Source organism: Salmo salar, chromosome ssa19 (genome assembly GCF_905237065.1).
Source record: "Salmo salar chromosome ssa19, Ssal_v3.1, whole genome shotgun sequence".
Lineage (NCBI taxonomy): Eukaryota > Metazoa > Chordata > Actinopteri > Salmoniformes > Salmonidae > Salmo > Salmo salar.
Window position 1 is genome coordinate 49,747,858 of NC_059460.1, and position 16,954 is coordinate 49,764,811.

Here is a 16,954-nt window from a genome sequence, read left to right on the forward strand (position 1 = left end):
TACCCACAGATGTCACACCTAGCAGTCTAACACTGCTGATGAAGCTCTCCTGGTGATGGCAGCGTTTTTTATTGATCGGGGGTTGAATGATGCCAGCTGTAGTTAGGGAGGAGGATTAGGGAGAAGAGATACACTTCACGTGGCATGACATGTTCTGCAATTGCCATCAATGTTATGCTTTGCTTTGTTGACATAATATTTCCTTATATAATCATGTAGTTTCACATAATATGTTGATTTTTGAGTTGGTAGTGAAAGTGATTGAAGTATTGACATTTTCCAATATTCACCAGCAGAGGGCTCTCAAACCTAACTTTTGCACATCGCCACCTGCAATCTCCACAAACTCAAAACAAACTAAATCTATGTTAATCATATACTGTTTACTTGTATGCACACAATACATTACTGTCACTAAGACTAGTATTAAACTGCTTTTGGTGTAATTGTGTAGCTTTCTATTCAGTATGCATCTCATCTCATTGGGCTCCCGAGTGGCGCAGCTGTCTAAATGACTGCATCTCAGCTTTAGAGGTGTCACTACAGACCCTGGTTCGTTTCCAGGCTGTATCACAACCGGCCTTGTCTTAGCTTACATAACGGCGTCTGTTGAATACTTTTTACTAAATTGGAGGAGGACAGGGAAAAAGCTACCGCAAGTTCTTTAAAAAGACTGCCCAGCACTGACGTCAAACACGTCATTGTTCTTCGAATGATTGCTTTTGCATTGTAAAATGTATTTTGTGTGACTATGTTCTAAGGTATGGATTGGAATAGCATAATCACAGTGATGTCATTGTATTTGGTACAAATCATTCCCTAAGTTCTAGACCTCAGCTGAATCTGGTAATGAGTGGTGTGGCTGTTGAACAAGTTGAGGAGACTAAATTACTTGGTGTTACCTTAGATTGTAAACTGTCATTGTCAAAATATATTGATCACTGTTTGTAAAGATGTTGAGAGGTCTGTCCGTGATAAAGAGACACCACAGGCTCTAATTTTATCTTATCTTGATATTGTCCAGTCATATGGGGCGGCAGGTAGCCTAGTGGTTAGAGCATTGGGCCAGTAACCGAAAGTATTGCTGGATTGAATCCCCGAGCCCACAAGGGAAAAATATGTCGTTCTGCCTTGTTTACCCACTGTTCCTGGGCTGTCATTGTAAATAAGAATTTGTTCTTAACTGACTTGCCTAGTTAAATTAAAAAAATATGATAAAGTGCTGCAAAGAAGGACCTATAGTAGTTAAGCTGCAGCTTGCCCAGAACAGAGTGGCATGTCTTACTCTTCATTGTAATCAGAGGGAAAATATTAATACTATGCATGCCAGTCTCTCTTGGCTAAGAGTTGAGGAAAGACTGACTGCATTGGTCTTTTTTTTAATAAGAAACATTCATGTGTTCGAAATTCCAAATTGTTTGCATAGTCAACTTAAACACAGCACTGACACACACACTTACCCCACCAGACATGGGGTCTTTTCACATTCCCCAAAAGTCCAGAACAAATTCAAGGAAATGTATAGTATTATACAGAGCCATGGAACTCCCATCTCATATTTCACAAGTGAACAGCAAACTTGGTTTCAAAAAACAATTAAAGCAACACCTCACGCACGGCACAACGCCTACTTTTTGTGTGCATATACTGACATGTAAACTACATGACCAAAAGTATGTGGGCACGTGCTTGTCGAACATCTCATTCCAAAATCGTGGGCATTAATATGGAGTTGGTCCTCCTTTTTCTGATATAACAGCGACCACTCTTCTGGGAAGGCTTTCCAATAGATGTTGGAACATTGCTACAGGGACTTGCTTCCATTCAGCGACAAGAGCATTAGTGAGGTCGGGCACTGATGTTGGGCAATTAGGCCTGGCTCGCAGTCTGCATTCCAATTCATCCCAAAGGTGTTGAATGGAGTTGAGGTCAGGACGCTGTGCAGGCCAGTCCAGTTTTTCAACACCGATCCCAACAAACCATTTCTATATTGACCTCGCTTTGTGCATGGGGGCATTGTCATGCTAAAACAGGAAAGGGCCTTCCCCAAACTGTTGCCACAAAGTTGGAAGCACAGAATCGTCTACAATGTCATTGTATGCTGTAGTGTTAAGATTTCCCTTCACTGGAACTAAGGGGCCTAGCCCGAACCATGAAAAACAGCCTCAGACCATTATTCCTCCTCCACCAAACTTTATAGTTGGCACTATGCATTCGGACAGGTATCGTTCTCCTGGCATTCGCCAAACACAGATTCGTCAGTCAGACTGCTAGATGGTGATGCGTGATTCATCACTCCAGAGAACTTGTTTCCACTGCTCCAGAGTCCAATGGCTGCGAGCTTTACGCCGACGCTTGGCACTGTGCATGGTGATTTTAGGTTTTTGTGAAAGGTGGCATCCTATGACAGTGCCATGTTGAAAGTCACTGAGCTCTTCAGTCAGGCCATTCTACTGACAATGTTTGTCTATGGAGATTGCATGACTGTGTGCAAAGAATGTATAAACCTGTCACCAACGGGTGTGGCTGAAATAGCCGAATCCACTCATTTGAAGGGGTGTCCACATACTTTTATATATATAATGTATGTGTAATTGCTAGATGTCTTGTCGTTAAGAGTCAGACCCCAGTAAGACTACCTGTCGCCATTGGCGTTGGCTAATTTAGATTTGTATTTGTGTTTTTTATGGATCCCCATTAGCTGTACTCTCATGTACTCTTCCTGGGGTCCAGCAAAATTAAGGTAGTTATACAATTTTAAAAACATTACAATACATTCACAACAGATTTCACAACACATTAAGTGTGTGCCCTCAGGCAACTACTCTACGACCACATATCTACAATACAAAATCCATGTGTTATCGTGTGTCTGTGCCTGTGTTTGTGTCTCTTCATAGTCCCCGCTGTTCCATAAGGTATATTTTTTATCTGCTTTTCAAATCTGATTCTACTGCTTGCTATGTTACTTGATGTGGAATAGAGTTCCATGTAGTCATGGCTCTATATAGTACTGTGTGGCTCACATTGTCTGTTCTGGACTTGTGAAGAGACCTCTGGTGGCATGTCTTGTGGGGTATGCATGGGTGTCTGAGCTGTGTGCTAGTAGTTTAATATTAGCTCTACGTGTACATTTAAGAGCCAACTGTGCTGCCTTGTTCTGGACCAGTTGTCATTTTCCAAAGTTCCTCTTTGTGGCACTAATGTGGATCCTAATAAAATCAACAACAACAAATCATGTACCATGCATACACCATATAATGGTTATTTTGTTTCCTCAATATGTGTTCTACATTGTGTAGTGGCAAAGGCTTTACATGGTGCTCTTGTTGTTTGTTCTTACAATGTCACGCACAAGTGAAGTCAGTCATTAGAAGTATCAATAATGAAATGAAGTCAGATTTTCCTCCATAAAACATTCTATGAACATAGTGTTCTGTGCTGTATGAGGCAGAAGTTTCCACCGTGGCACTTTCAAAAGGCAAGATGTTTCTTTTTTCCTCTTTACAGATTTAGAAGAAGAATAAGTTATATATGCTTCATAAAGATTGGTTGCAATCTATATAAAAAGCAATGCTTATAGATTTGATCTTGTGTTTCAGGATCTTTCTCATGGGCTGGCAGAACTTCTCAGCTATGAAGGCAACGTGGAGGAGGACTTCTGTACTACTTTTCAGGTGGGGAAAACACAAATTCTTATACACAATAACACTTATGAAACATAATATATTTGACATCACCATAATACATACTGTTACAGCACAAGGGAAGCGCTCCACTAATGTGATGAATGTAATTTTAGGTGTCGCAGGAAGAACTAGGTGTGATCAAGTCCTACAATCTGAAACCGGGAGGAGATAAGATTCCTGTCACCAACCAGAACAGGAAGGGTAAGTGAGGAGTAGACAGATGCCAGAGAAAAGACCACTGTCCTGCAGTAGCTTGGGATATCGAACAGTACACCGCCTTTCAGACTATGTGGCAATTGTTTGTTCTCTCATAGTTGATTGTTTGATTATTCTTTTCTTTGCAGAGTATGTCCAGCTGTACGTAGATTTCCTGCTGAATAAGTCCATTTACAGGCAGTTTACTACCTTCTACTATGGCTTCCACAGTGTGTGCGCCTCCGACGCTTTGATGGTAAGAATGTCAAGACTTTTGGGCTTCCCGAGTGGCACAGTGGTCTAAGGCACTGCATCCCAGTGCTAGAGGCGTCACTACAGGGTTCGAACCCAGGCTGTGTTGCAGCCGGCTGCGACCGAGACCCATGAGGTGGCGCACAATCGGCCCAGCGTCGTCTGTGGTAGGGGAGGGTTTGGCCGGCCAGGATGTCCTTGTCCCATTGTGCTATAACAACTCCTGTGGCGGGCCGGGTGCATGCATGCTGACACGGTTTCCAGTTGTGCAGTGTTTCCTCTGACACATTGGTCATGTTTCAGCGGATGCATGGCTCTCGACCTTCGCCTCTCCCAAGTACTTATGGGAGTTGCAGCGATGGGACAAGACTGTAACTACCAATTGGATATCACAAAATAGGGGTAGAAAATGTTTTTACAAAAAGAGAATGTCAAGATTTTTAATGTCAAAATGAATTAATAAATGAATCCTAATTGGTGTGACAAACTGTGTGGAACCAAGAACCATAAAAAAGTGTTCTAGATAGCCCCAAAAATATCACGTTTGAGGTAAGACCCAGATGCAGACAACGTCGAATTAACAACAGTTTATTAATCCAACAGGGGCAGGCAAAAGACAGGTCAAGGGCGGGCAGGGGTCAGTAATCCAGATAGGTAGGGCAAAGGTACAGGACGGCGGTCAGGGTAGGCAGAGGTCAGTAATCCAGATAAGTGGGGCAAAGGTACAGGACGGCAAGCAGGGTCAGGGCAGGCAGAAAAGGTCAAAACCGGGAAAACATGAACAATCGAGAGACAGGAACAGAGGGAAAACCGCTGGTAGGCTTGACGAAACAAAACGAACTAGCAACAGACAACCAGAGAACACAGGTATAAATACACAGGGGATAATGGAGAAGATGGGCGACACCTGGAGGGGGGTGGAGACAATCACAAAGACAGGTGAAATAGATCAGGGTGTGACAAAAAAGGGTTATAACCATAGCTGAACACTTTTTTGGTGCTATATATAACTTTTTTAATGGTTCTTTATAGAACCTTAGGGAAGAGTTATTTATAACAGCTTAGAGGTTCCATTTAGAACCTTATGAGTATGGTTCTTTATAGAACCTTCAAAAAAGGGTTCTGCTAGGGTTAAAAGCCAAAGAACCCCTATCTGGTACTATTTAGAACCATTCTTTTTTTTGTGTGTATCACTGAAAGTGAAAGGACATAATTTGTTGTGCTGCATTTCAGTGCCAGCTGGTCCTGTTTGAAGTGTCAATAGTGTTCAACTCATGTAGAAAGTTCCTGATTAGGCAGCATAGGGAGAAACGTGAGGTCCATTTTGCATTTGCATTTTACAGAGAGGCAATGAGGAGTTGGGGCTAGGCTGTGTGTACATGAGGGTGTGTGAGTGAGTGTACTGTTCCTCGCTGCCTGCTAAATGTGTTCACAGAGCTCCCCTCCCCCTCTCTTGACATAGGCCTCCTAACAGGGATTTTTGTGTGCTCTGTCTCCACCCTGTAACCAGGGCTCTTTGGGCCATAAGGGGGAGGCTCGTATGAGTGGCCTATAGAAAGTGTACGTGGGAACCACAATAAATGACGAGAGTGACGTCCTTCCATGAATATAAATCAGACAGACCACAAAGCTTCTGTATTCATGCAGAACCAGGCCAGCTTTATGGTTAGATTTGCATGGTTTGACATGCGAGATCTGGCTCTCTCTGGTCGTTATCAATTGCTTTCCCATTAGTTAATTAACTGTTTCCTTGCTGACCTGCTGACAGAAACCGGGACCACGGGTCCCCAACAAAAAATACGATTTTGTTGTAATGTTTGAGTCACTCAGATAACATATGAACACATTAAGAAATGGCAAAATGTAGAATAGCAGGAAATAAGCTTTAAAAGTACAACATTTTCTCTCTAACAACAAGAACAGTGTAATCAGTGTGTGTCTTGGACAGTGCTTGTGTTGGGGTTGGAGTTTGTTACTACACTGATAAATGACAATATCAATCCGGACCTTTTCCACCTAGGACATTTGTGTGACTGGACCTTTTCAAATAGTATTTGAGTACCCCTGGACTACACCAAGTAATCAATCAATTAGAATCAATTAAAATTGACATGATTAAAACAGACTGGAGTACTGCAATTAACTGTATGTAGTGAACTTTCAGATGAGCTGACAGCGATGGAAATTTCCCTCATTGTTTTATTGCGGTCATTGGTATCTGTCTGGGCAAGGACTCTGCTGCACTTGCAAAAACAAATATTTGACTGTTCAATTATCTGTTTGCTGAACGTGTCACTGAATGCCAGAGTTGGTATTTATGCCACAGCTGAACCGACCACAAACCACAGTTAAACATTCATTCGATTATTTTCCCGGTGCAGCAATTTTAGCATGCATGCTGAGTCTATCCATTTTGGATAATGTAGATTGAAAAGAAACACAAAAATAGGAATCTAATATGCATTGTTGGGTTCTAAATTAACCGAGTAAAAAACTCACGGACGCTTCGTAAAGCTCAAACCAAGTTTATTCACCCGCTGGGTCATACATCTGCATAAGACCAAAAACATATTCACACGAGTACTGGTATTTAACCCTTTCTCCTATGCTGAGTCTCCTACACATATGAACAGCCAATACATCTCTATTGCTAATAGAACCTTAGTGATATATTTTCTTCCTTACTTCGTCTGACCTGACCTCGGTCCCAAATTCCTCACTCCTCCCCATAGGATCCCTGATGTCCAACAATAACATATTCTGACAGAATGTAAAAGGTCTAAATTCCCCTCTCTCCCTCAGTGACATGAATAAGGATACTTCATATTTTCAATTTAGAACTAAGAACCCATCAGAATGTAACAGGAATATAATTTTCAACAGAATACAATGCCGTGCAATATCAGAATCAGTAATACTACCGGTATGTCATTTGTCGCAATGACTAAACTTGACAGGGTCTCAAATGACAAATGTCCCTGAGCTTTTTGTTTTTGCACTGAGACTAAAACAAAATCCCTCTTTCAATCTTGGTAGGACTTGCTACTTAATATGGTCTTGTTGCACCAGCACCAACATAGAACTTGCCAGTAGTTAGATATATGCAGTACTGCTTCTATTTTTAGTTCTGTTAGTACAATCTATTAGTTCTCTCAGGAGATTTTTCCTCTTAGCTTTCCAAGGCAGTGCATGCTCATATGAACAGGCTCATATTGTACATGTATTTTCATGCTGGTCAGTGAAAGTGGGACGGAAACATGTACTGTACATGTAGGAAAAGTCAGCTTTAGCCCCCACATGGCCCCACGCCAGTGAATGCAATCGGCTTTCAAACCAGCTCCTTGATACAGTTACTCAATGGTTGTCTACGCTTGCATTAATTATGCAATACTGCTGTGACAGCAATAACTCACTGGCTGTCTAGTGGGGTGAGGGGAGAGAGGAAAGATGGGGAAGAGAGTGAAAAGGGGTGTGGCAGACCACAGTTTGGTCGATCCCAGATTTTTCAGTAACTCTATACCTCGGCTGGATTTTGCCATTGGCTTGGCTTGCTCTAGCTAGTCATCGGGTTGCATTTCTGTTTGCACTTCACGAACAAGGTGAAACTGTGCTGCTGTGAGGCAGTCTTGCAGAGTGTGCACTGCCTGACACTGCTGTCTGGGTGTGTTTGGATAAAGTGGAGTCATGATGTGATAACCCAGCTAGCACACAACTTTCTGAGAGCGTGGTTGTCCTATGGTTATTTGGCATATAACCTTGCCACAATGTTCTGGGAATGATGCAGAATACCCAGCTAGCACATAACGTTCTGAGAACCATGTTTCTTCGGTGGGAATTTTAGTACTACGTTTTCTACAGGTTTCCTCATGGTTCTATTTAAAGTCATGTTCTCAGAACGTTCAGAGAACATTGAAACAATATTTTTCTGTCAGAATTTCAGTACTTCAGCATAACGTTTTCTGCAGGTTCTATTTTAATTAATGTTCTCTGAACATTAAGAAAACTTTCCATAAAAAACACAAGAAAACATTAGTAACGTTCAAAGAAAGTTCAAAGAATATTATTTAAAAACATACACATTCCATTCTCAGCATCAACAAAACTCTCGCTATCCTCTATCTTTTAGTATTTATTCGGATTCGAGGCAGCGGCTACTGTTCCTGAGATTCAAACAGGAAACAACACAACAAATAAAGTACATAATATACATAAATATACATAGCACTACATTTACATTACAATTTAGACTTTCAGCTTCGTTCCCAGAACCAAAGGAAAACCAAAAACGTACATTCCCACAACATCCAAGGAACCAAATGTGCTAGCTGGGAAGAGTGCATGGGACTGAAAAGTGGTCAAGGACAGAGTAATACAGAGAAAATATGCAACAATGTCTATTAGGGTTTGCAAAATGAGGCAAAATGTATCAAGTTTGCAACTTGATAATGCTTGCATAATGTGTCTGATTAATACTTTAGACAGTGTGTGACACAACAGTCCATGCATGACACTACCATAGTCATACACTGCTCTGTTTAAATGCAAATTTTAGTGCAATATTGGGTCAATGAACAGGGATTCATGATTCAGACCAACATGGTAGTAACTCCTTGCCTTGTGTCATGCAGTAGGCAGGTTTTAATGGACAAACTCCCATGGTACAACACTGGTTGTCTTGTGAAATCCTGCAGTTTCACTGGAATCCCATTGTGTCCTGTAGTTTCATATCCTGCAGTTTTACTTGTCAGACTATTGCGATAGTGACTCTGTGTCTTGTCCCTCTCGTTGTAGTTACTGAGGCCCGAGGAGGTGGAGATCCTGGTGTGTGGCAGTCCCAACCTGGACATGAGCTCTCTGCAGAAGGCAGCCCAGTACGAGGGCTACAGCAAGACTGACCCAACCATCAGGTACTGTAAACCCATCATCAAATCAGTCATTGTGTAAAAAGGCCTGATGTCTCATAGATATTAAAGCCACAATCCTGAGTTTCTAAATGACCATTGAACAGCAGGAAATATCCCAGATGGTGCATTTAATTACATTTACATTACATTTACATTTAAGTCATTTAGCAGACGCTCTTATCCAGAGCGACTTACAAATTGGTGCATTCACCTTATGATATCCAGTGGAACAACCACTTTACAATAGTGCATCTAAATCTTTTAAGGGGGGGGGGTTAGAAGGATTACTTTATCCTATCCTAGGTATTCCTTAAAGAGGTGGGGTTTCAGGTGTCTCCAGAAGGTGGTGACTGACTCCGCTGTCCTGGCGTCGTGAGGGAGCTTGTTACACCATTGGGGTGCCAGAGCAGCGAACAGTTTTGACTGGGCTGAGCGGGAACTGTGCTTCCTCAGAGGTAGGGGGGCCAGCAGGCCAGAGGTGGATGAACGCAGTGCCCTTGTTTGGGTGTAGGGCCTGATCAGAGCCTGAAGGTATGGAGGTGCCGTTCCCTTCACAGCTCCGTAGGCAATCACCATGGTCTTGTAGCGGATGCGAGCTTCAACTGGAAGCCAGTGGAGAAAGCGGAGGAGCGGGGTGACGTGAGAGAACTTGGGAAGGTTGAACACCAGACGGGCTGCGGCGTTCTGGATGAGTTGTAGGGGTTTAATGGCACAGGCAGGGAGCCCAGCCAACAGCGAGTTGCAGTAATCCAGACGGGAGATGACAAGTGCCTGGATTAGGACCTGCGCCGCTTCCTGTGTGAGGCAGGGTCGTACTCTGCGAATGTTGTAGAGCATGAACCTACAGGATCGGGTCACCGCCTTGATGTTAGTGGAGAATGACAGGGTGTTGTCCAGGATCACGCCAAGGTTCTTAGCACTCTGGGAGGAGGACACAAGGGAGTTGTCAACCGTGATGGCGAGATCATGGAACGGGCAGTCCTTCCCCGGGAGGAAGAGCAGCTCCGTCTTGCCGAGGTTTAGCTTGAGCTGGTAATCTGTCATCCACACTGATATGTCTGACAGACATGCAGAGATGCGATTCGCCGCCTGGTTATCAGAAGGGGGAAAGGAGAAGATTAATTGTGTGTCGTCTGCATAGCAATGATAGGAGAGACCATGTGAAGATATGACAGAGCCAAGTGACTTGGTGTATAGCGAGAATAGGAGGGCCTAGAACAGAGCCCTGGGGGACACCAGTGGTGAGAGCGCATGGTGCGGAGACAGATTCTCGCCACGCCACCTGGTAGGAGCGACCTGTCAGGTAGGACGCAATCCAAGCGTGGGCCGCGCCGGAGATGCTCAACTCGGAGAGGGTGGAGAGGAGGATCTGATGGTTCACAGTATCAAAGGCAGCAGATAGGTCTAGAAGGATGAGAGCAGAGGAGAGAGAGTTAGCTTTAGCAGTGCGGAGAGCCTCCTTGACACAGAGAAGAGCAGTCTCAGTTGAATGCCCAGTCTTGAAACCTGACTGATTAGGATCAAGAAGGTCATTCTGAGAGAGATAGCAGGAGAGCTGGCCAAGGACGGCACGTTCAAGAGTTTTGGAGAGAAAAGAAAGAAGGGATACTGGTCTGTAGTTGTTGACATCGGAGGGATCGAGTGTAGGTTTTTTCAGAAGGGGTGCAACTCTCGCTCTCTTGAAGACGGAAGGGACGTAGCCAGCGGTCAAGGATGAGTTGATGAGCGAGGTGAGGAAGGGGAGAAGGTCTCCGGAAATGGTCTGGAGAAGAGAGGAGGGGAAAGGGTCAAGTGGGCAGGTTGTTGGGCGGCCGGCCGTCACAAGACGCAAGATTTCATCTGGAGAGAGAGGGGAGAAAGAGGTCAAAGCACAGGGTAGGGCAGTGTGAGCAGGACCAGCGGTGTCGTTTGACTTAGCAAACGAGGATCGGATATCGTCAACCTTCTTTTCAAAATGGTTGACGAAGTCATCCGCAGAGAGGGATGAGGGGGGGGAGGGGAGGAGGATTCAGGAGGGAGGAGAAGGTAGCAAAGAGCTTCCTAGGGTTAGAGGCAGATGCTTGGAATTTAGAGTGGTAGAAAGTGGCTTTAGCAGAAGAGACAGAAGAGGAGAATGTAGAGAGGAGGGAGTGAAAGGATGCCAGGTCCGCAGGGAGGCGAGTTTTCCTCCATTTCCACTCGGCTGCCCGGAGCCCTGTTCTGTGAGCTCGTAGTGAGTCGTCGAGCCACGGAGCAGGAGGGGAGGACCGAGCCGGCCTGGAGGATAGGGGACAGAGAAAATCAAAGGATGCAGAAAGGGAGGAGAGGAGGGTTGAGGAGGCAGAATCAGGAGATAGGTTGGAGAAGGTTTGAGCAGAGGGAAGAGATGATAGGATGGAAGAGGAGAGAGTAGCGGGAGAGAGAGAGCAAAGGTTGGGACGGCGCAATACCATCCGAGTAGGGGCAGAGTGAGAAGTGTTGGATGAGAGCAAGAGGGAAAAGGATACAAGGTAGTGGTCGGAGATTTGGAGGGGAGTTGCAATGAGATTAGTGGAAGAACAGCATCTAGTAAAGATGAGGTCAAGCGTATTGCCTGCCTTGTGAGTAGGGGGGGAAGGTGAGAGGGTGAGGTCAAAAGAGGAGAGGAGTGGAAAGAAGGAGGCAGAGAGGAATGAGTCAAAGGTAGACGTGGGGAGATTAAAGTCACCCAGAACTGTGAGAGGTGAGCCATCCTCAGGAAAGGAACTTATCAAGGCGTCAAGCTCATTGATGAACTCTCCAAGGGAACCTGGAGGGCGATAAATGATAAGGATGTTAAGCTTGAAAGGGCTGGTAACTGTGACAGCATGGAATTCAAATGAGGAGATAGACAGATGGGTCAGGGGAGAAAGAGAGAATGTCCACTTGGGAGAGATGAGGATTCCAGTGCCACCACCCCGCTGGCTCGATGCTCTAGGGGTATGCGAGAACACGTGGGCAGACGAAGAGAGAGCAGTAGGAGTAGCAGTGTTATCTGTGGTAATCCATGTTTCCGTCAGTGCCAGGAAGTCTAGGGACTGGAGGGTAGCATAGGCTGAGATGAACTCAGCCTTGTTGGCTGCAGACCGGCAGTTCCAGAGGCTGCCGGAGACCTGGAACTCCACGTGGGTCGTGCGCGCTGGGACCACCAGGTTAGAGTGGCAGCGGCCACGCGGTGTGAAGCGTTTGCATGGCCTGTGCAGAGAGGAGAGAACAGGGATAGACAGACACATAGTTGACAAGCTACAGAAGTGTTGTTTCTTGTATTATTGTCTCTTGTGTCTTTAGAGAACTGTTTCACTTTGATATCCTTTTTCTTCTGTCCTGATTTTCTCTTTCTTTTCTTCTGTTAACTAGATATTCTTTTGTAATTACTTTTCTAATTAAAGTAGGTCCTAATGATTGTGCCTAACCTTAAACTTAAAGTAAATCATCTAATGTGTTGCTCCGTCTACGTGGTCAGGGCGTTCTGGGACGTGGTGCTGGGCTTCCCTCTGAAGTTCCAGAAGAGGCTGCTCCACTTCTCAACAGGAAGTGACCGCGTCCCCGTGGGAGGAATGGCCGACCTCAACTTCAAGATCTCCAAGATTGATGCCTCCACCGACTGGTGAGATACTGCAGATGTCCTCACTGTGTTCTTTCTTATTCATTGTAAACATGTTGGAAAGTACTAAAAGCCGACCTCCTTTATTCAGTTGCTATAGTCGCATTTGATTTATACAGAACAGCAACTGTGAACAAACGTGAATTTATCGTTGACCTTTTCTTCCTTCCAGGTTGCCTATATCTCACACATGTTTCAACCAGATCTGCCTGCCACCATACAAAAACAAAAAAGAACTGAAGCAGAAGTTAACTATTGCCATTTCAAATGCGGAGGGATTTGGACTGGAGTGAACTCAGATAACGACAATGGTTAAACTGCCATTTATCTTTGGTTCGTGGTCAGTAGGGTGTGTATATTTGAACATGTTCAGACATGCTACCAGTCATCTCTCAGCCTCAGTATTTCTTAACAATATACTTAACAAATCTGTTTCTGTAGAATATTGAGTGAAAAGTTACATTACAAGTATAACCTTCAAAGCTCTCCCGTTTGTGCTATAAATACCTTTGCCTTTTGGATATCAAAATGGACATAGAAAATGTTCTGCCCAGTCCATTAACAATGGAGTTGTTTATTAAAGTAAGAGGTTGAATGTAGGTCAGAGCAGGGCTGGGTTGGTCTGTGATAAAATAGTTAGACAAACAGTCTGCCAGTACTGTGGTGTCCGCTCTTAAAGTGACAGAGCCCATCTCTCCTCCTGAACAGAGTTCCTGTACCGCCTCTCTTTGACAAAGGCCTTTTCAGGCCTAAGATTTAAATCATTCCGAGTCTGATGGTAAATTATGAACACAGATATTATCTTGTTGGTATTTATACTAATATATTTTGTTTTCAGAGGTCTCAGAAGTTTTGGAACATTTGGAAGACGTTTCTGTTATGTTGTTCGTGAGCAGAGTTTTTAGACGACCCTTTCTGGATGTTTTCATGTAGAGCATGAAAGGAAATCAAGCTTCGGTAAGGTTTTATCATGTTGGGGTGGCAGGTAGCCTAGTGGTTAGAGTGTTGGTCCAGTAACCGAGAGGTTGCTAGATTGAATCCCTGACCTGACAAGGTAACAATCTGTCATTCTGCCCCTGAACAAGGCAGTTAACCCACTGTTCCTAGGCCGTCGTTGTAAATAAGAATTTGTTCTTAACTGACTTGTCTAGTTTAATAAATAAAGAAATACAGTAGTTGTGCTGGTATATGGCTTTTATTGATGTGGGGACTTACTGTGTACCTTGTTTGCTTACTCCCACATTGTCGGTCATGCCTCTCGGTACAGATTACATCTCTTGGTACAGTGGGCATATTGTATGGAGAGGTATGAAATAGTTACAAAACACCAATGAGATCACGATTGATATCAAGGCAAGTATGAGTTTGTTGGACCTCACACACCTGCGGGTTAAAACGATGAGACGGATTCATGAAATGTACAGTATCGGGAACTATGTCATGTGATTTAATGCTGTTGTATAGGGATATTTTTTGTAAAGTGCTGACACTTGTGTGGTAGTTAGCTCGCTCAGGATGTCCACATTTCATGGACTGTATGATTCTTCTAAAATGATCTTGATAATAAAAATAAGGTGTTTGTTGAAAGAGATCCGTTGTATGTGTCGCTCCTGTTGCATGTGGTGTCCAATTAACCAAAGGTTACCATGCTTAGACGATCTTGCCTTACATTGAGTCCTCCCTCATCACTCTTTCTCCTCAGGTAATGGACACTTACACTAAAGAAAGACTGCCTGTGCTTCTCTAACAGGGGCAATCGGTTGTTTTGATTTATGAGCCCAGGTCAACTGTTTATAGTTCTCCCCAACAGTGAGGAAGTGAAGTTGCAGTGCATACCACCAACTGTGATGTAATGGAAGTTATTTAAAGTATACTGCATAGATAACTATTTACATCTCATCATTGAATGTATATGTCGGACATGGGGATTTAGTCACAGTTAAATTCAGTGGAGGCTGCTGAGGGGAGGATGGCTCACAATAATGGCTGGAATGGAGCGCATGGAATGGCATCAAACACATGGAAACCATGTGTTTGATGTATTTGATACCATTCCACTTATTCCTCTCCAGCCATTACCAAGAGCCCATCCTCCCCAATTAAGGTGCCATCAACCTCCTGTGGTTAAGTTATCCTGCACTCTAGAAAACATACGAAAGGGTCTGAATACTTATGTAAATGTGATATTTCATTTTTTTATTTGAAATGCATTTGCAAAAATGTACAAAAAACTGTTTTTGCTTTGTCATTATGGGGTATTGAGTGTAGATTGAATTATTTTATCCATTTCAGAATAAGGCTGTAACGTAACAAACTGTGGAAAAAGTCAAGGGGTCTGAATACTTTCTGAATGCACTGTAAGTTATCCTGCATTCTAGAAAACCTACTAATCATGTGGCCTGTTGCTGATTTTAAACATGTGCACTATGTTCTTCCGGAGAAGCCTATTAGCATAGTTGACGTGATGAACTAATGCTTTAAATAGGCAAAGTGTTAAGCAGTAGCCAAGCTTGTGAAAATATAGACCAGTCCCCCAATCACAGGAGGGGTCCCCCAGCAGAAATAAAATGACTACTAGCCTTCCATTTAAATCTGGGTTGCTCTCTTGTAGTCTAAATGGACCCAGCTGCTGCTAGGAACCTCTAAAAGCATCTATGTATAGACAGTCTCTGTAGTCTTTCTCTAGTCTATGTACAATGTTGTACTGTAGCCAGCTGAGAATGGACTCCTATCATAAAGGTTATCAGAGAGCCAGTCAGTCAGCAACCATACTCACATGATAAACCACAGAGACTGTAGATGACGCAATCACATCACATGGCTGATCAGAAGGTTGAGTCTCTCAGTAATCTATTTGACCTTCCTACAAGCAGACAGCTGTGTGCGTCCAGTTTGGCCCCGAGTGACTGACAGCCCTCCTCTGTCTCACACCTCAAGGTGGGTCCAGGTCAAGAATCAGGCCAAACGTAGACCAGAGAACTCAATAGCCAGGGGCCACCTTCATATCTGTCTGATCAAGGCCATATAACACCTCACTACATGCCATCGGAGGCATGTTAAGAACACTTTATAAAGGTCACCGCCATTCATCAGATCACCAACCGCCCGGTTTCTGAAGTGACAATGTGTACATTCATAGTTTGGATTGCAACTGGAAAAAAGCCAGTTATCGCATTCAGAATGCCTTAGAGGCATGCCAGACCAGTGCTGATTGACGAACAGGGTTGGACAGGTTGGGTTGCCACAGCAGGGGGCTCGACTTAGAACGGTAGGGTGTCGACAAGCAGAGTAAAAAGGTGCTCCCATTTTTGTGTGCCTTTGCTGTACTCTGAGAACTGAACGTAATATTGATATAAACCCAATGTACCTGAGCGTGGACTGGTTGAAAACACGTACAGGCATAGGATTTTAATTTCACCTGTAGTGTCGCAGCAAAATTATTCCAAACTTTTTGTCCATAATGTTGCTTGAGCTGTGGTTAGGCTGGTTATCTGGTCAAAAAGAGGCTACATGAAAAGCGGAATACTGTTAATATAACTGTGTGCTAGTGCGTGTTTTCGGTGAATTTATGTAACTGATAAAGCTCATCTACATTTCCTGCGGTGCAGGGAAATTCTCAGCAACAAAAGAGTGATCTGATTAAGATCCTACATCTGTAGAGTACCAGTACTTGCAAGCGAGGTCACAATAGGGCCTAGGTATGTCCACTCATGACAGCTGTCCGAATACCTCAGCTGTGACTCCTTGGCTCTCATTACCCAGTGGTTCCCAACCAGGGGTACTAGGACCCCTGGAGGTATTTGGCCTATCCACTTCAGAACACTCATGAGATCATAGGCTTACTGGTAAAATGCACATGAGGGGGTACTTCAGGGGTACTCCGGGCAGTGCAAAATTCACCGAAAAACCACTGTCATAACCTACTTTTTACTGGCACAGGTTTAGTCTCTCTAGACAGACGGGTTACCTCCCACAATGTACCAATATTCCAGGTCTGGGATTTACGAGACTAGCACAGGTTGGCAAACCTACAGCACTACACTGTTGCTAAGTGCCACAAATTGTAGATTAACTAATTGCTCTCAGGTAGAAAAGAGTATAAGAACCTTACGTCTTCCCTGTGGCTCAGTTGGTAGAGCATGGTGTGTGCAACGCCAGGGTTGTGGGTTCGTTTCCCACGGGGGGCCAGTAGCAAAAAAATATATAAAAATTGAAAATGAATGTATGAAATGTATGCATTCACTACTGTAAGTCGCTCTGGATAAGAGCGTCTGCTAAATGACTAAAATGTCAAAAAATTCGAAAATGTCTGA

At 43.9% G+C, this 16,954-nt stretch overlaps 1 protein-coding gene across 7 annotated transcripts in view; it reads left to right on the forward strand.

Annotated features, from left to right (window-relative positions):
* The window catches only part of LOC106578970 (probable E3 ubiquitin-protein ligase HECTD2), a 39,388-nt gene extending 25,156 nt beyond the window's left edge, over positions 1-14,232 (forward strand). For 6 of the 7 annotated variants that reach the window (XM_045702425.1, XM_014158306.2, XM_014158305.2 and 3 more), the window contains 6 exons: positions 3,603-3,677; positions 3,803-3,890; positions 4,034-4,140; positions 8,928-9,043; positions 12,501-12,644; positions 12,814-14,232. In XM_045702425.1, the coding sequence (XP_045558381.1) occupies positions 3,603-3,677; positions 3,803-3,890; positions 4,034-4,140; positions 8,928-9,043; positions 12,501-12,644; positions 12,814-12,934 (651 nt within the window). In that variant the 3' untranslated portion in view covers positions 12,935-14,232. The remainder of the gene's footprint in view (positions 1-3,602; positions 3,678-3,802; positions 3,891-4,033; positions 4,141-8,927; positions 9,044-12,500; positions 12,645-12,813) is intronic. The other variant, XR_001322556.2, reaches the window with a different exon arrangement.
* Positions 14,233-16,954: the final 2,722 nt, after the last annotated feature.